The sequence below is a fragment of the Dermacentor andersoni genome, chromosome 7, assembly GCF_023375885.2.
Source record: "Dermacentor andersoni chromosome 7, qqDerAnde1_hic_scaffold, whole genome shotgun sequence".
Lineage (NCBI taxonomy): Eukaryota > Metazoa > Arthropoda > Arachnida > Ixodida > Ixodidae > Dermacentor > Dermacentor andersoni.
The window spans coordinates 101,626,389-101,646,205 of record NC_092820.1 but is presented as its reverse complement, the minus strand read 5'-3'; the positions used below and the strand labels follow the sequence as shown (position 1 = coordinate 101,646,205).

The following is a 19,817-nucleotide window of genomic DNA, read 5'->3' as shown; positions in this document are numbered from 1 at the left end:
AAAAACGCTAAGGAATAATAAAATAATTATAAAAATATCTCTCAAATCTATTATTTTTAATTGAAGCGTGCAGAACGAGCTAGTTTATGCATTTGTGTGGTGAACAGTGACAACACGCAGCAATGAGAAATGATTGCACTGCAAACTCTGCGGATGTAATGGATGCGAGGGGGCAGACACGATCAGGTTTTACGAGTTCATTAACCTAATTCCCGCTTGGGTGCTTCTGTGGTCTGTATGTGCGCTGGAGGGAACAGTTGAGACATGCAATCCAGGTGGTGCTATATGTGGTATACTGTCTCCCTCTAAGGGATCTCATGTTAACTGCTTAATGATGTTATGGTCTGGTTTGGCTAGATTGCTCACCCCTTTCAGTCACCTACCTGTTTGGCTTAGACCAATGAGGTGGTGACATCTGGCGGGGAACTTTTCATGCATTAACCGGCCGCTTGTTGGCGCAGTAATTTCAACAAGACCGGACACTTCCATAGAGCCCAGAGGCCGAAGTGACTGTAGCGCACCAATCGGGTGGTATTAACACCTTCCGGTTTGGGTTCTGGGTGCGCGTGTTTTGGTCGCCAATTGGTACACGCCACGCCGGCTCCGCTGTTCGGCGCGGCATTCATTTTTTTTTTTTCTCGCTTCTACTGCTGAACCACTCCCGGCCTTGGCGCGGCACCCTTTTATTATTTAGAAAAAATAATTGCCAAGCACCTTTACAAGCCTCCACCAAATAAGTGTCACGTGCAATTTCATAAAGAAAACGCAAGACGTCTTCGGAAATGATTAAATCTTTTTTTTTTTTTTTGCTCTATATAATTGGTGGTTGCGGGCTTGTTGTGCAATCATCCAAAGTTGTGGCACCAGCTAAGCAGCAGTCGTTGCCGCACGAAGCTCCACCGGATGCTATCAGCTGAAAAAATAAATTAATTATAAGCATGTATCATTTTGGTATATTGACCTAACAAGAATATTGCTTGTGGAGGCGAAACGTGCGTAAGTGTTGAATGAGCGGCATTACAGATATATTCACTTTCACCTACATTTTATAGGAAATAGACTCCTCCCAAACAATGTCATAAAATCGGAAGAAAACATCCGATTTTCAAGCATCCATTTCTTCCCGGGCATTATTTTCTGCACTTGAAGAGCGCAAATACACGGGTGACGGCGCGTTTCCAAAACAAGTTGGCCTCAATCACCGCGATGGTACGCCAAGTAGACAGAGGTGGCTACAACACAGGCTGTCATCCAGACCATTTCACATGCTCGCAGAATGCCTTCTTGTCGCACTCAAGACAGATTCGTGTGTGCAAAGGCAGTTTTCAGTCGTTCAGAAGACAGAAATGTCAAGTTCTTGAGCTCCTCGGCGTTATCTTTTACGCCTCCTGCTTGCGCAAGCAACACACTCCCCTGTTATCACTCTCGGGAATCGCTCGTCGCGTTTTCGACAAGCGTGAGTACCGAAATGAGGTATATGTAGTTGCAGGGCGATAAAACGCGTCACAAACTTGTCCCACTAAAATTCAGTAGCCGCAAAACTAACTCACCATGGCCGGCTTGCTTTATTGCTAACAGCTCCACAGCCGCAGGCGCGGTGAGCATGCCTGAAAAGTATCCCCAAAAGTTACGAAATACAGTAATTTTTGGGATCAGAGAATGCGTCACGAACTTCTCCCAGTAGGTTCAGGGCACGCGAAACTAACTGCGGCACACAGCCCAGCTGCTGTTCGCTAACTGCGCCACTACGCCGAGCGCGGCTACTCTGTTTGAAAAGTACCGATAAGTAGCGAAATTAGTTACAATAATGTCTGGTGTCCGAGAAAGCGCGAAAACTTGTCCCGGTCAGATTTAGTACACGCGAAACTGCGTCGCAAGGCCTAGGTGCTTTTCGTCACAAAGCCAGATGCGGCGAGCGTGCTCAAAAATACCGAAATAAGATATAATGATGCTTGGGCTCATGGAAAGCGTCGCGAACATCTCCCAGTACGAGTAATTAGCTCAAATAACTATGCCGGAACGGCGGAGCCATTTTTCGATAACTGCGTCACTCTGTAGGTTCAGTTTGCCTAAATGGGTTTGAAGTGCGTCGCAGACCGTCAAACAAAATTCCTCACCTTGTTGTAGTCCAGTAGTGCAGCGGGGCCGTGTAGAAATGCAGACGGAACGCAAGACAATGCCGGGAGCCCGATAAACGGGCTACATCCAAAAGAGACAGGCCGCCGAGTAGGCGAGCTTCGCATGCGCAGCCGGCCTCACTAGCTTTGGTGGCAATGTCTGGCGAATGACGCATGCATATGGCGCGTCTGGCGTGCCACTGTGGTGCCGCTAGCTTGTTGCTAGGTGACGCAAGAAAAATGAGTCGGGAAATATGAGTTCAGTTATACGCAGAACTTCTTTTTTAGCGGGAAAGAATTAGAAAAGAAATAAAATGTGACTAAGTTCATTCCACATTCTTTTTTTTACCGATGGTCGCGTCAAATAACGGATGGAGTTGAAACTATGCGTGACGTGTTTCCTGTTGCCAGTTTTAACGCGAGAGCATTAAGGAGCTGGTATCGCAGAAAAGCCGGTGTCAGCGGGGTTGCCCGTGAGCTAAAAATCTCGGAAGGCAATTCATATTGAAGCAAATACTGAACCACGCATACCCAACAAATTTTCTACCGCCAACGTTGCTCATACCTTGTTTTTCATTCATTACAAAGTTATTCCTCGGAATTTTGAGAAGGGCAGCCCACAAACAAATGTAATGGGAAAAAAACATCGACAGTGCATGTCCCTTATGTTAACTCTTCTCAGACTGAAATATTAAAAGTGCGAAACAATAGCAGGAGATTGATCCACGCAAGAGGCCGCGTTTCTACCAGCAAGCTCGCCTTCGTGCATAGCGTTCGCACCCAGCGTTTCCCGAAAAACGTTACGGTTACATAACCTGCAGTTGCCGGGAAAGATTAATAGCAGTAAATTGTATTCGAACGGTGTCGCGTTCCGCCCTTAAAGGCGAAGCTTAAGCGTCCTCCAAATTTTTGCTGAGTGTCCTCACTTGTTGAATGCCTTTCTCTATGGCCCAGTCCTTCCTGTGGTTTGCTCAAGCGCGGGTGTCTCTCCGCCTCCCTTTTTCGTGTCGGCGTCGCCGGTGCACGCCGCACGCTCTCTGGATGCCGGGCCCACGCCGTCTGCCGCTGCCGACACAACTTTTGGCGACGAGGATGTGATCACCGCTCCAGTTCCGCCTGAAGCTCTAGGGGATCAACGAACTTTGTCAGCGAAGCGTTTTCTTTCCTCAGTCTGTACGGCATGCAAACGCCGCTGGCGCACTTGGAGCCGCGAGACTCCAACGCCTAAGCCTTCTTCGACCCCTTTGCTCTTGCCTCCTCTGTTGATGCAAAGCTTGCCTCCTGCACTCCTACGTGGCATGGCTTCTTTCGCTATGAACCTGCCTGTCATCCTTGAGTTGCCTGGCCCACCGTCTATTCCGTAGTTCCCATGGAAAAAAATTTTCCAGGCCCACCTTGAAGCGGTTGGCGGTGCCGACTGGACGGACGTGCGGCGAGCATCCGTGCTCGTCAGCGTGCTGGGACGAGAAGGACAGCGCAAGTACTTCGCAGAGGAGGAGCCGCAAGCAGCAAGACAATGGGCTCAAGTAGCTTCAACGACATCCGATACTGTTCCGATGGCGTCGGAATTCCTGAAACTCGTGCAACTTTTTCACCGGCTGTTCGCCGCGTCAACGAATGTAATGGCGCAAAGGCCGGAATTTGTGAGCAGAGAACAACTTGAGGGGGAAGGATTTGTCGAATTCGTTACGGCATTGAAGGAACACGCAGACCAGTGCAACTTCGGCACGACTTACAATGATCGCGTCCGAGATCAGATTACTGATGCATTAGCGAACGCCAGCTTTATCGAGAAGCTGGCCGCACATGGTGAAACCCTTTCCCTGGACAAGGCGGAAGAAATTGGCCGCTCATTAGGAGCTCTGCATCAAGCGAACCACGCGTTTGTCTCTGAAAATGTACAAAGGATTGAGGCATCCCAACATGGCGTTACGTCGACGGGCCAAGGTGGTCGACTTCTTCTGGGAAGTCGCCAATATGGCCGACTTCTTCGGGAAAGTCGGTCGCGAAGCTCCTCCGGGAACCGAGGTGTTTCGCAGTCCTTGGTAAATCATTAGGAAGAGTAGGATGCGCAGCAAGACCTTCATTTCGAACGTCGTACATGCGATCAGTGTGGCAGCACGAGGCATATCGCGTCTTACAAGAATTGTCCAGCAAGGAGTCGGCGCTGCAACTCCAGCCACATGTTGGGCCATTTCGCTTCAGTATGCCGAAAAGCCCGAACAGCTGTGCAGCATGTCTCTTCCACAGAGACACTGTCTTCGTCAACTTCCGCACGGCAGCCGTCCGTGCCTGTCTCGGCAGTAAGCGCTTTTGAAACTAAAAAAAGATTTGGAAGTTCAGGTCGTAATTAGCGGTGTCTCCATGCGACTGCTGGTGGAGACGGGAACATCTGTGTCATTGATGACTGCCGAAGATTTTAGAAATCATTTAGGTGGACAGCACAAGCTGTCCAAAACAACAGTGGAACTTAGGAATTTCTCCAAAAAACGCATTGACATTCAATATCTGTTTCAAGCCACTGTACCATTTTTTCCAAATGTCGTGCTCCGTCACGTTCCACCTAACAACTAAGGGAACATCGCTGCTGGGACTGGACGCCATCCAACGCCTAGGTATACATACTGATGGTACGTCGCTGACTTATCGTCTGACATCGCTTCCTTCAGTACTTAGCGCGGCAGGTGTACCTCCTCGATTAGATCACCTCTTCAGTGGCGAGTTCGGTCTCGTCAAATAACGTGCACCGAATTCGTCGGTGACAAGGTGTGACACCAGTATCTTCAAAGTTGCGCAGACTACCCCTCACAGATGAACTGCGACGTCTCGAGGATTGCGACGTCATCGAGCGCGTCGAGGCTTCTGAGTGGGTGTCTACACTCAGAAGCCACCCACTCAGAATGGGTGTCTCCACTCAGTATGTACTTAAACGTAGAGGTGCTCAGGCAACTCGCATTAAGGGTGGAGACACCGTCGAAATAAGGTTCAACAGGAAAGGATTTTGAAGTGCACTAAACTTCGTACAGTTAAGGCCCAGATAGGACTATTTACTTTTATACTCAGTGATGGGAAGACGTGGAATGCGTCTAACACTAGTAGTAAAGGATTCAGAAGGTAGTAGATTCTCTGCAAGTGATAAAGATTTTGTACTCGTATTCAAATTTGGATAGTCATCCAGATGACTCACCTACAGCTACATCGTCTCTTTATAGTAATAAGGAGCAGCTTAGTAGTTCGTCTGACTATTACTTCCGAGTCTACACAGTCAGCACTCGTCTCTGATTCCATGGGGGAATCGGTAGCCTACCAGGACTTGTTGGGACGTCGAGAGGTGCTTCCTGGACAACCATATTCAGTTTTGTGCGACACCAACATCCGAAGGTGAAACCAGGGGGAGAGAAGAAAGAGTGGGACGACTGGAACTTCAAAGTCGACCGGCACGCGTCGCCACCCTCAAAGTTCGCCTCAGGTACGCACACGTCCTCACCGCAGCAAGCAACGGCTTCCGGGGCTTGATTTTATGCCTTAAGTGTTGGGCGTAGTGTCATCCCTGAGGTGCCACGGATTGGGACCTCGCCGTGGCATTAGAGATAGGTCTTGTGTTCCCTTGTTTAATGCAGATGATACAGAAATGATTCTTGGCCTTAAGTACGTGCGCTTCGAGTGTGCGTTTCACTGAATAGTTTCTCTTCTTTTCCAGAGGGGGATGATGTGCTATAATGTCTCCGTCTTAGGGATCTCATGTCAACTGCTTAATCATATTATGGTTTAGTTTCGATAGATGGCGCACCCCTTTCGGTCACCTGTTTGGCTTCGACCAATGAGGTGGTGACATCTGGCAGGGAAGTCTTCGTGCATTAAGCGGCCGCTAGTCGGCCCCGTCCTTTGTGTGGTTGGTTCAAGAGCGGTCGTCTCTCCGCCTCCCTCTCTCGTGGCGGCGTCGTCGCCGCTCGCCGCGCTCTCTCCGGACGCCGGGCCCCCGCCGCCTGCCGTTGCCGACACAACTCTATCTTCATCAGCAGTCAGTTCTTTAGCAACCAGTGGGCAAGTGCCTCTGAATGCACTGTTTTCCTGCACCGGATCCAAGGCCAAAAGGAACCTTTCATGCCTACAGATGCATCAGCCACCACAGTGGCTTTAAATAGTCAACAGCATAGTGGCATGGCTGTAAGCACGATGCAGCAATTAAGGTAAAGAAAATAATTCCCGTACAGCCTTGATGATCCATGCCAGTCAATCGCTCTCGTTTTATGGGAAGCAAAGTGGCTATCTCTAGTGCATTTGTTTCGCTAGGGCGTAAGTGTAATGAAGGCCATTATGTTGTAAGGGGTGAAGAAGGGAATTCTCGTACGCTTTATATTTGCACCAACAATAGGAACAGCGTATAACATGAATTAAAGTATGTACAATAGTTATGGAATTACTTCATCTTGAGCAAATAGCATAGCCTATCAAATATCATAGCTGATCAAGCCAAGCATAACGAGGAATTACTTGAAAACAACGTGACTGACGGTGTAACTTACTTGAGAATCGTCGAACAGAAGTAGACAAATTCCAAAGCCCAGCAGATACATCCAACCTGTGGCGCTTTGTTGCCAGTACAGTTATGGGAGAAAACACAGGCTTTTATTCTCATCTAGATGATAGTGAAGATGGGTCCAGTATAAAATAAGCCTGTTTTGTTTTAATGCCATAGAATAAAGCCCGTCTAGTATTTGGGCACAATTAAAACAAAGAGAGCTTTCCCCTTAGTGATCTTTTTAACACGTACTAAAACGTTGTGTGCCGAGATTCACCGAATATATGTCCCATGTCAGCACATCACGTCATCATCACCCCCAAAATACGCGAAATCTTAGAAAGGCTTGCTTTAATAATGGAAACGTACTCTTGGAAAGCTGCATTTGTTGCAATGGGGATGTTTGATCGTTATTTGTTTTACCACTAGTACTTCGGTAGAAAAGATTGCCGGCAGCCCGGACTTCTACTGTGGTAGTAAAGGCGGTTGTTGTGGACGTACCTTGCTTTTCAACTCAGTGAGCATCCATGACGAGGGCGTCGCTGGTGCTTTGCCAGCAATTCGATATGTTCTTGTAACATTCTGGTGTACCTATCATTATTCCTGGGGCTTTTTGGAAAGTGATGCCCGACAACCGTCACCGCTCGGTGACGCCGGTGCGTGAAATGCTAATGCCAGCGGCACCCCGAGGAAACACTGACCTTGCAGAAGCGCTGCGATTTAAGGCAAGTAGATGCATTAACCGGTCAGCTAAGGAGATAAGGATGAGACTTTGAGAGTATCGGTGAAATAGAAAAACAGGAATGGAATTCACAATACCAAAACCGTAGCCGGCATAGGTATCTATAAAAGGGAGGTTTAAAGGGAGAGTGGAACGATTAAATAGCCATAAAAAAATATGTCAGACTGATACATGTGTACAGAATACTCTAATAGATCAATCAGGCTAGGTGACGAGTTCTCGCCGCTTCGTTTTGAAGGGAATTCCAATGGATTATATCAATACGCATTTCTTTTCTTTGGTGTTTTACGTACGAAGACCGCGATATTTTTAAGAGGAACGCCGCGGTGGGGGACTGAGGATTAATTTTGAACCACCGAGGCCTCTTCAACGTGTACGCAAAGCACCGTGCACGTGCGTGTTTGTATTTCGGCTCCATCAAAATGCGGCCGCCGCGGCCATGATTTGTTACCGCGCCTTCGGGGTTGTCATCGCAGCGCCATAGCCACTATACCACCACGGCGAGTAACACGGATTTGAACATGTGTATGAAGACACGTGGCCGCCAGAGCTCTAACCACACAGTTTCACCACATTCGGACTCACCGCGACATCGGATATAACTAATGCCTGGCAGCCTCCATAGGACTGCTTACGCTGAGCATCACATGCCTCACGTGCATGCCGTAGCGTTCAGTGGTTCGCCGTTCCAGCGAAACTGTAATTAATAAATTACTCTGCGTATAGATGGACGTGTATTCATGAATGGGCAACGGAGCTGCCACTGCTTCTTGGAATACACGTTTCACTTGCATGTTACGACCAATTCCTCTGAAACAGGTATGAACAAATTTTTCACTTTCTCTCTTCATTATAACAACATAGAGCGTATCGAATTTGAGCGCATGCTCTGGGGTAGACTCCCCTATAATAGATAAGCGTTATTATGACGGTGTTTTAAGCCGTGCTTCCCCGAAAATTTGTCTAATGTACGTACATTACGCAATCAACAATATGCAAATATAAGACGTGGTGATACAATGTCATTTTGTGCCTACCTAATGGTGAGGAAAGTAGACGTAGAATGGTAGGAAAGTTTTGCTTCCTTAAACGAATTGCGCTCTTAATGAATTATATTTGTTGCAATGATCATATTTAAGAATAATTTTCCATAATGTTTTTAAACAGCGCGAAAAGGTACACCGGATCACAGAGTACAGGACGAGGCTCACACGGCGTTCTGTCTCCCATCCTCTATTCTGTTGTACGGCGTACGTCCTTGCGCTCTTGTTAACATTATGGAAAACCACCAACTCGCCCAATTTGCCCAGCTTCTTCAGGAATATTCTGTTTTATCATTGTGTAATGTAGTAGAAGGAAGGTTGGTGTCCTGGACAGCTATAAGGATAGTAAAGGTTGCAGTGCTTGGAAGTATCTTGCTCTGCAACCCAGTCGGCTTCTACAAGTGACGGCCCTCAGATCTCAGATATTTGAACATTAGTCAACTAGCCATGCAACCCAGGCCAATTCTCGCCACACACAAATGTGGTTTGGGAGACACTACGAAAACGTACATGGCGAACTTCCGTGCTAAAAGTGCTTTTTCTCTTCGTTTGCGGTGGGCTTCCCCGCTTGTGACCATTTCTCGTTCGAAGAACTTTACTTCGAAGAACTTGCATTACTTCGCATTACCTGATGGCGATAAATATCTCATTACCTCATTCAAATGATACACTCATTTATCTGTTCGAAAATATTGGAATGCCAAGCCGACGTCACTGAACGTGAACGCATGAGCGTTCACGTTCAGCATTAAGCGTCCGTGAACAAGAAATTTTGAAACAGCTACAATACTTTACCGGTGATGTTTGAGTTCCAGCGTTGCCACAATGGCATGAGCGACAAAAACGCAAGCATGAATCTTCCTACAACACACTTCAGTTAAGATTGTGTATTATTTCTTTCCCTAGAGATCATTCAGCGCAATGCCTGCGTCTATATGGAGGTGTGTCTATTTGCGAATTCAAGCGCTGGGAGTCCTCATTCACCAGTCGTATTAAAGAAAAAAGGACTTCCGGCATGAAGTGCGCAGTGCAAACGTTCATCGCTTCTGTTACAGGTTTGCCGATCCGTAGTTTAATAATCCATTTCTTTCTCATGGACGCAGCCGGTGGGAATGAGTGAAGGCTCCCATCACCTACCGAATAATGTTTGCACTGCGGCGCACAGCAAATACGGTTACTTCTATGTTTGCTCCTTCTTAGCACGTTAAGTGTCCTTCAGGATCCCACGGAAGCTTTGAACGTGTTAAAAAACCAACCGAAAGTGAAGGAAAAGCAAAGATAACAACCACACGCTACGCGCACAGGCATCAGCGAGCGGCGAGTATAATTTTTCGGCTGTTTCCGGACGCCACCGCACAACAGCGCCATTATCTGTGAAAGTGGCGAGTACGAGTCGTCACAAGCGACTCAATCAAGCAACACGCTTGGTGAGCGCGCGCCACCAGATTGGAGAGCGGTATAACGTGGTGAAAATGACGAAACAAAGCGCGATAGGACCATAACAAATGACAGCATCGGCAATACTCTTTCCGGCATGCTTCTCGATAGCTAAACAACGCACAGGAGATATGATTGCGCTCATGTTTGGCTGAAGATGAAGTGCGTATGAAAATCGCATCCATCTATAGAACACAACAAAAACTGATACTGAAGCTACTGTTCCGTCAAAGTGTCACATAACAATACATCAACATTCTAACCACATAACATAACATAACCATATATTAACATATATACAGCATTCTTGCCTCCATCAGAATAGTCATTGAGCCTGCTCAACGCTTTCATTCTGTCTGTCGTGGAGCTTTACAGTACTCCAGCGTTTGCCCGTGTGTGCCCTTCAATGTCCGTCCTGCTCTCAAACGGCGTCGTTTTTCAGAAGGTATAACACGACTAAAGCAAGCATTGATACACAATAAAATAAACAATTATAGGGTGCAACTGTATATCGAATCGCCATATTGCATCCGCGTTTAGTTTTTGTGCAAGCAGGTTTCACACCACACCCCAAATTACGGGTAGTGGCAGCGAGGGGCTTTCCACCACACCGAACCGAAGTTATAATTCATGCCACAAAATCATTCTCCACAATATTTTCCGATGTTTCTGTGGCTTGCTTTTACATTATAATGGCACGTATGCACTATGAATCATTGACCTCTGAATTGATGCTTGTTGACTTGAGCATGCGCCGGTGCAAGATTTGATTTTTTTTTACATTGCGAACTCAAACATTTCGACTGGCATAAATAACATCTTCATTTAAGTACAACATGCCTCCGTCCAGAGGGCGCAAACCATACTTTACAAGTTACTTCTGGCTAAAAACATCATATCAGGATCACAATACGACACATAGTCAGCAAACTTCCAATCCATACAATAGGTCCCCTGAGCCACGAGTTACTTCTTTACATGTTGCATACTATGGTTACGAGACATTTGGCGTTGCAGTAACCTTTAAAATAGCAGGTTAGACACATGCAACCTCTAGCCGCGACAGTATTTAAGAAAAACACAAATATTAAGTGGTTTTGCTAAGCTGCTTAATTTTCCATTAAATGTTACTTTCAAGTACTGGTAAACTTAAACGTTATTGTGCTAAGAGTGTGCTAATCGAATGTCGACGTTCAAGAACATTAACCACGCCCCGACAACCAGCGTGGTGCTAATACCATCAGCTTCTCTAACACACACCAACACCGACGCTGAAAAACAAGCTGCAACTGCCCTAGCCATCCCTCGAACTAGTCAGGCATAAATTATTGCACATGGTTATCCACTCCCAATCGACCTGTCACAATCGCGCCCATAGCAGAATCTATTCTAAAGAACCCCACATCCTGCAAGGCATCACAAGGTCGTTTTCACTAGCGCCATCGTTTGGACCCCGGCTACCTTTTTCCCTGCGGAAATTCGCTAGCACACGCTGTAACCAGGGCATACGCCACCTGGCCACCGCGTACGGCGAATGACAAGGATTCCGTCATGTTGCCTCCACTTTCACATTAGTATCTCACAAACTTCTAGCTCTCGCGTGGCACGCGAAATTCGCCCACCACTGCATGACCGCTTACACGAGCAGAAGCCGTCGTCGGCCGACACCTACAGCGATATCTCACCACCGCAGGGTCTATCGTGCTACTCATCCAACCATTCCTTGATGCAGATGCTTCAGTTTTGCGGTGTGTGCCTCACTTCACCGCATCGATTGGGTGTGCCAGTGTACATCAACATTTCGTCGTATAGCACAAGCCACCCAAAATAAGTGCGAACCGGGACGTCCAGCTCTAGCCTGCATACAACACACTTGTGAGGCGAACGTGATATGAAGACCGGGCTGCAAGGATCCTCAACACAGGAACACCCCTGCGGAGCGTCGGCTTGACAACACACGGACGACATGTCAATCAATCCGGAATAAAAGTTTATTGTCTACTGGTCTCCGCTATCGAGCCACTCATGTGTCGCGGAATCCGGTAAAATACAACAGTGGCAAAAAAGGCTGGGTGTCAAGATTCCATACATTTAAAATGGTAAAAAAATATACTGTAATGCAACATTTCGATTCAGTAACCAGCCACTGGCTAACGACAATGTGCCGCTCCGGCTGCGATGACCAAGCACAGTCAAAACTTCTCAACAAAAGTTGCCTTTTACGTTGAAGAGCCCTCTTTGTTGGGCATAATGTCGTGCCCACCAAACTAATATGCGGGACTTGGAGATAGAAGCAAACGGACGGCACGGGCGTAGGGACCGAAAATTCGGCTGGCCAATTTCCCCGCCCTTCGCATGGCTGGGTCGTCAAAAGGGCTGGTCTCCCTGTTCTGATTGTTATCCCAAGGAGAGGCCCTAAGGTCGGGGTTAGAATGGCGGGTAAGGTATTCACCGTAGGCTTTTAGGTCTCTGGGAATATCAGACGGTCCCTGGCTTAGTGGGTCTGCAAGAAATATATATATCACAAAGAAGGCTTACACTGCAACACTTGAGAATATTTACCTATTTTTTATCAGGCGCGCGCACAATGGAAATACCTGGAGCACCTATCGCTTGACATTCAAAAAGGGCAAACCCATAAAAAAGTAACTTCCTCTTACAGCAGCATGATCATTGTTTTTAATGTCTGTCGTGGAAAGTACACATCCCGACGGATAAATTTGCTTTGTTTTCACGTGCCTTACAAACTAACCAGAATTTTGTTTTTACCACTGTCAGCTTCACGTTTGTTGGTGGGAGTATTTTGGTTCTAAGCCTTCTAGAAAGGTTTCTGCTATTCTTCTTACTTTCTTTGTATGTTCATTACAATTCTTTAAATTGCTTGCGAAACATGCTCCACTTCTCATCCCCACTGTTGCCAGCATGCTCATTTTTCAGTGTTCTTTCTCCTTGTTTAGAGTCTGATATGGTTTGGCTTTATTAACTCCCCGCAACTTCTGTGATAGGTGTTTCCCATGAATAATCTACCAGGTATTGCCAGTATTTGTGTTTCTTCGATGCCCTTTGACTAATAGATATTTTTGAGAAGCTCTACATTTTGCAGTCATTAAAATACTTCTTCTTGCCCAATTGCCTCGCCCATCTTGGCGCTCTAGCACGTTACGTTATCATTTATTAGAAATGACTATTCCACAATTTGCATTCAGACACGCGTTATATTCTACAAACCAAAAACACCTTTCGCGCGCACCGCTACACACCATGTTACTTTTATGATCTTTGCACTACGCCACTTCACTTCTATTTTATTTTATTGCAATGCCGATCAAATATTGCTTGTCTATTGCCGGTTATATTTGCTTGGTACAAAAAAAGAAACTTTGTGAACTTATACTTAATTGCTGTCTCTTCCTGTATTTGCGATATTTGCTTTTAATGCTTGCCACTGTCTTTATGACAATTATGTCAGGATCCCTTACAGATTAGACTATAATTGCACACAATATAAAAGAAGTACAAAATTGACGCGATACACGAGGGAGGATCGTCTTCTTTTACCTCTGTAGTAGTTTCGAGTATTCCAGTAGTTGGTGTCGTGTTTGCTGCGTATGACCAAGAAAGATGATCATATATGAGGTGAAATATTCAGGCGAAATTGCAAAAAGTGTGTTGACTAGACTTAGAAGACCATTTCAGCTTCATAAAATACAAGGTGCATTGTTCGAAAACTGTTTCGTTACCTTGCCTAACTGAAGTTGTGAGTTTTCACATGCCATTCAAATAAGCCCAATCGTTGTAATCTAGTACACTTGTGTGACATTGATCGTATGTCTAGATCTTTGTGCCTGTGAAATCATAAATATTGTGCGATGTTCTTTAGGCCTAAACGTCGCTGATAAACCATGAAGATTTGCGCAGTGGAAAATAATGTTTAATTTTATTAGAAGACTTGAAGCGGGCATTAAAGTGGATAGAGTTGGCGTCGTGTCAGTTACTTCTAAATACCGCAATTATTCAACTATATCCACTTCTGAGCGGACTCTGCAGCCAATTGCCTTCCTTCTCATGGTCGTACGTGAGTACATACCCACCTAACGGTGGGAAATGTTATCATATATAGCCAAAACACAGCTGAAACATCGTAGTCTATAGAAATATTTCGGTACTGACCAAGAATATACGACAATTGATTGTGTCTCCGACCGTACACTATGAACTTCGCTGTCCACGCACTTAAAGAAAAGATATTGCAGACTATATTTTGAATCAGAAAAAACTTTTCTTCAGACAAGGACGTGTTGTCTACCCCATTAGGCAAAAGCGAATTTAATGCAACTTCATCGCTGTGATTGTTTTAACGTGGGCTACACTCTAAGAACAGTTTACACCCTTTGGCTTGCCCCTTCTGCCACACAACGATGATCGTCATCTGCCTTGATGCGTTTCCTTTCTTTATCGCTGCAAGCCCGGAACTTTCCAGTGACGAACGGCACGCGCGTTATCAGAAGGGTCACTCCAAAGGGTGTAAACTGTTCTATGCTGATAACGCGCGTGCCGTTCGTTACTGGAAAGTTCCGGGCTCGCAGCGATAAAGAAAGGAAACGCATCAAGGCAGATGACGATTATCGTTGTGTGGCAGAAGGGACAAGCTAAAGGGTGTAAACTGTTCTTAGAGTGTAGCTACTCAAATGACAAGTCTAAGAAAGAATTTCGACATTATGCGTGGCGCTGATAAACTCGATCTAGGACTCAGATACTGTGTTCAGTTGACATTCGCACATACTATTTAACATAAAAGTTCCTGGAATATTATAACCTGTATTTATACACACATTTTAAGAAGCGGAGAGTGATAAACCTCAGATATAATTATTCTTTTCATGCGAACAAGGAATCTACTGAGAATAACCAAGAAGCCAAAGCGCGCCCCGAAGTCAGTGCAAGCCACGGGGTACAGTGTAAACAGCAACTACCATTGTGCCAAATTATTTAAAATTCACCGAAATATTGGAATTCATCAGACCTGCACACATGCAGATGTAACTGCCATTATTCGTCACACTTATTCTTCTAAATTCGCAAGGGCGAAGTGTTACTTACACTGCCGAGTCGAAGGGTAAGTAGAAGGCATCTGAAAGAAAATATAAATAACATTTTACGTTTAGGTCACGTTGTAAATTTGTGTTATCATAAATGCACCAGAGAAAGAAGCAACAAATTAAAAAATCCATATAGCAGCGATAAACAGGAGGAACATTTTCTGCGTCCTGATAGATTTCGCGAAGGAGCTTTTAAGCTCTCATAAACAGATACTTTATTGAAGTTGCGCTTGTACTTGCTGTCTGGCAAGACAAAAAGAAAAAAAAGACATTTATGGTAACTTGTCAGTGTATTTTGAGTTTTGTTGTAAATGTTTAAATAATGTATTTATATACAAATATGAGCGTATCCTATAAGGAAGATTTTTCGACAAAAAAGCCGCTCAGTTTGGAGGGAGTGCGAGAAACACTCTTGGCGTAATGCTACAAAAATTTGGAAGAAATATTTATGATTTACTTAAGCAGTATATTTGGTGCGTTGTAAAGATGAGCCTAATTGATTTGTGACTCACCTCTGCATAAGAGGCAAAAGAAGGAATAACGGACGATTACGAATCCTGTATTGCTATTCAGAAAAATAATGATCTGGTTTTGAATTCTTCTCCAACAATTATTTTCAGTTGTGTCCATGGCCGTGTCGTCGTTTGTTACTTTCATTAATGAAACTTGCTTCACTTGACTGTTTACTTCTCCACATCTCCCTTGGCCGACAGTACTTCCTTAATTAGGCACGTACGCAATTTCTTCCGCAACTATTCAACCTCCGCATGCAGATTTTAGTACGTACTATGCCAAAGTATTTTCGGAGATACATTCCATGCAAACGCGATATAGCCCTCCTTACGGTCTTGTATTTGGTACTCGATTGCAGGACTGCTATACAGTGCACGTTGCTGTTGGTACATAGAGTGCACACAATGTATGCAGCTAGGTTATTGTGGATATCTGCTTACCGCAAACACAAACAGCGACGGAGAGCGCCAAAAGTGCGTGAACCTTCATGACAGCTTCTGCCTGCAAGGCAAATAATATTCGTCATACTTTTGGTAATGTTTTCCTAGGGAACACACACAGCTGGATATTAAGGCTAGAGCTCTAGAACTTGGGAGTAAGAGAATTTTTTTTTTTTTAATAGGGCCTCACTAAGCAAACAAAGCGAAAAAGAAACATCATCAATTCTATTTCAGTTAGCTTTGGCATTCGTGCATAATTTCATTTCCTCACCATCAAGAAATTTACATTCAAATAAAAAAAAAACAAATGTTTTAGTTCAAAGAGCTTCGCATGCGTGAGCTAGGTGCACTTATAGTTTGTAAGCTGGAGGGAGTTTAAAGCACTGCAAACTGTGAAGCGTTGCTCCTGTACAAAAGAAAGCAGACAACAAAGCTAGGTACTGCACACTTTACAATTCACCCGCCGCGGTGGCTTAGCGGCTGTGGTTGAGCGCTTCTAAGCATGATGTCGCCGGATGCTACACCGGCAGCGGCGGCGGCATTTCGACGGCGGCGAATTGCGAAACGCCCGTGTCCCAGGCAATGGGGTCAGGTTAAGGTAACCCATGTGCCCAAAATTATTCTGGGGTTGTCGTCCCCTCCCTCGCCCCTCCCCCAAACGCAATAGCGTGCCTCATAATCAGTTTTGACACGTAAAGCTCAAAAATTCGATCTTTTAATATGCTAGAATTTCTGTCGCCCCAATTAGGAAGACTAAACAGTGAAGATACTAGGACCGCATTTAAGCTGCCTTTGCGGCATCGCCATCTTCGTTAGAGCGACTGAAATTATTAAACTCAACTAGTCACGTCTTCTCGACGCATTGCGCGCCGGATAGAGAGATTCCCATGGTTGAGAGCCCACCTAGGATTTTAAAATCGAAGTTATCATCTGCAGAGTTCTACACTATAATACTTTTACGGGCTCTATGCCACTCTGAGTACTACTCCATGCCACTCTGAGTGGGAGGGAGAGGATAATGTACACTTGACAGAGCGGAGCTCAAAAATATAGGAAAACATTAGTAAAAATTTCACGAGTAAAGCTTTTACGATATTTACGTGGGAGATTCTGCCGAAGAATTCGGACACTTCTATAACATTAAGCGAACTTTGAAACCAACAAACGGACTTGTAATACATACCTTCTCGGACCAAGCCCTGAGCCGGACGAATGCTGAGTGCTCGCAATGTGCGACGCTTTTTATGGTGCGAGACTTGCGCAAGGGGGACGAAACTGTACCACAGCAACCAAGAAGGAAGTGAGACACGGAGAGTAATCATTTTCAGTCTTATCGACAAGCGTCTTATTAGCAGGAAAGTGCACAAACACCATCTGCTTGCTATGCACTCGAAGAGCATACTCCGTATGTTTGTGTGACGGAAAAGTGTGCTTACACGCCGCGAAAGCTTTAGCAGTGTGTGTAAATAATAGTCCTGACCTGGGATGCTATGCAGGATGCGCCGAGTTTTTCGTTCACCCGAGTTTTAGCCGAGTTTGCTCGGCGGCAGTCTGTGAACGGATATAGCGTGGAACGCGGAAAAGCTACAGGTAAAAAATATGTGGACAAAAAGCCGCTTATGACAATATGAGCGCACCCTGCGCGGCACGCTGCTTCCACGTTTCCAGCGCAGAAGGCTGCACAACGAAACGCGCCAGCACCGCGTATCGTTATCAACGGATTATCGCAACTTAGCGATACCGTGAGTGTCCCGCTGTCTGTCTGCATACTTGCCGTGAGCAGCTTGCCATGCTTTTACCGGGCGCATCAAGGGCGTGCCTCCTCTTTTGGGCACTATCTTTCTATCCTCCATCGAATGCGAACAGGGTACATGCGGCGCATTTTTGCACCTACACTTTCGCTCAAATGAATACGTTAAAATACAACAAATAAAATAACAAAAATTTGTATTTCTTTAAGTATCTGTTTTTCAGTTTGAATGCTAGAAATTTTTGATGACAAACGGAGATCGAGCAAATTATTAAATTTTGCACTTCTTGCCGCCAGTGGCGACAGTAAGGCGAAAGCTTAGAAGCGGATAAATAGAACAGGGTCGCACGCACGAGGCAGTTCATACGGTGAGAAGCCGCCTAGGCGCGCTGCAATGCTTGTCTCAATAAAGTCAGTCATGACCATGACCACATTTCCTCTATAAGGGGAATGGAAACGCAGCACCGCGGTACGGCTGCTCATCGCAGGCGCTTCACTAGGTTATTGGGGCCCCCGCTTTCCAACTAAAAACGACACACTAGTCATAGAAGCGGGAGCAACGGCTGTCTATGCAAAATGGCGGTACGTTATTTTAGGGTCCGTAGTGACGCAGGTAAGTGAAAATGTACCAGTTTATCTTTGTGCGCGAAGCCTCTGCCATGCATTGCGAAGAAGTGCTTCCCAGCGACACAATTCATCGCTTGCCATCGCTTGCCCAGTGAAAGTGCCTCTGAGCGCATGACGCAGTATTTGAGTGTATTGTGCACTCCAAGGTGCTTTCAGATTACCTCTGCTGGAGCCAGCAGCGATCGCAGAATTGATATCGTAAAGACACCGCAGCAATCGCATTTTGGCAGGTGAGCGCTCTTGTGTGAAGTTATGAAACGAGACTTCGAACGGAGGAAGGTGTTGGAACTGATGATGATGATGTGTTGTGTTTAGTGGCGCAAGGGCCAGGTTTGGCCAAAGAGCGCCATGACAAGTGTTATTGTTGATGTATTATGGAAGATGTGACTTGGCTGTAAAGTGGCCTAAAAATAGTCGCTGTAAAGTGCGTAAAATCTACATGCTATAAAATTATGGCGATGATTAATGAAGAAAACTATGACCATTAAAATCCCTCGTAGGAGAATGATGCAAAATGGAAAATGTATAAGATGGTAAAATTATTTGGAGCACTGCTGCCTCGCCAGAGCCCTTGAAACACAAAGGCCTAGAGGCGCGTGCTATACGAGAGACCTATCACAGCGGTATCCTCTGAAGAGAGGACCCGCTACGAACATGTGGGGCTAAGAACATGCAAGACAACATCTTTCAGGAAGCCCAGGACTGCACTGGAATCAAACAGCGGTTCTGGGCCGAGTAACATTACTGGATGAAGGGGGATGTTCTGGCGGTATGCTAAAGGAAAATGTTTCTTTCTTTCAGATTGGGCTGCCCGACACTCCAGAAGGACGTGGAGGACGGTCAGCCTCTCCCCGCATCTACCACAGGTTGGAGGCTCGTTTCCGGTGAGTAAAAAGTTATGTGTGCCAAAAGTGTGTCCTATTCTTAGACGACAGAATAGGACATCTGTCCGGCGTGATTTTGTTACGGAAGGCCAGAATCCTAACTGCGGCTTTATCACGTGGAGCTTATTATTTGTTTCCGCGTCCCATAGGCGTTGCCACTGGTTCCGTAGTTTCCTCCGTAAGAAGGGCTTCAGGTCTGTGACAGGAACTGCAGCGGTGGGATTAGCAGAAAATGATGCAGCTGACGTGGCCATCTGGTCCGCCAGGACGTTACCTTCGATGCCCCTATGACCTGGCACCCAGCATATGATGACATGCTGATTACCTACATACGCTTTACACAGAGCAGAATAGAGTTCGTTAATTACCGGATTTTTGTGGTTAGAGAATGCCATCAAGGCCTTCACAACACTAAGGGAGTCCGTATATATGACTGCTTTCTGGAGTTTTGTTTTTCTGATATGCATCACAGCCGACAATAGTGCGTAGGCCTCAGCCGTAAAGATACTAGTTTCCGCATGTAGTACATCGGTTTCCGAGAAGTATGGCCCGACGGCTGCGTAGGACACCCCGTCGTGTGACTTTGATGCATCCGTGTAGAACTCCGTGCAGGAGTGTTTGTGCTGGAGTTCCCGGAAATGCA

General features: G+C 45.8%; 1 protein-coding gene across 1 annotated transcript; it reads right to left on the bottom strand.

Annotated features, from left to right (window-relative positions):
* Positions 1-11,834: 11,834 nt before the first annotated feature.
* Positions 11,835-17,208, bottom strand: LOC126534026 (uncharacterized). The gene is made up of 5 exons (XM_050181238.2): positions 17,097-17,208; positions 15,914-15,974; positions 14,962-14,992; positions 13,420-13,463; positions 11,835-12,364 (listed from the first exon to the last, which is right to left on the bottom strand). The coding sequence occupies exons 2-5, from the start codon at positions 15,960-15,962 to the stop codon at positions 12,129-12,131; spliced, it is 360 nt and encodes a 119-aa protein (XP_050037195.1). The 5' UTR covers positions 15,963-15,974; positions 17,097-17,208; the 3' UTR covers positions 11,835-12,128.
* Positions 17,209-19,817: the final 2,609 nt, after the last annotated feature.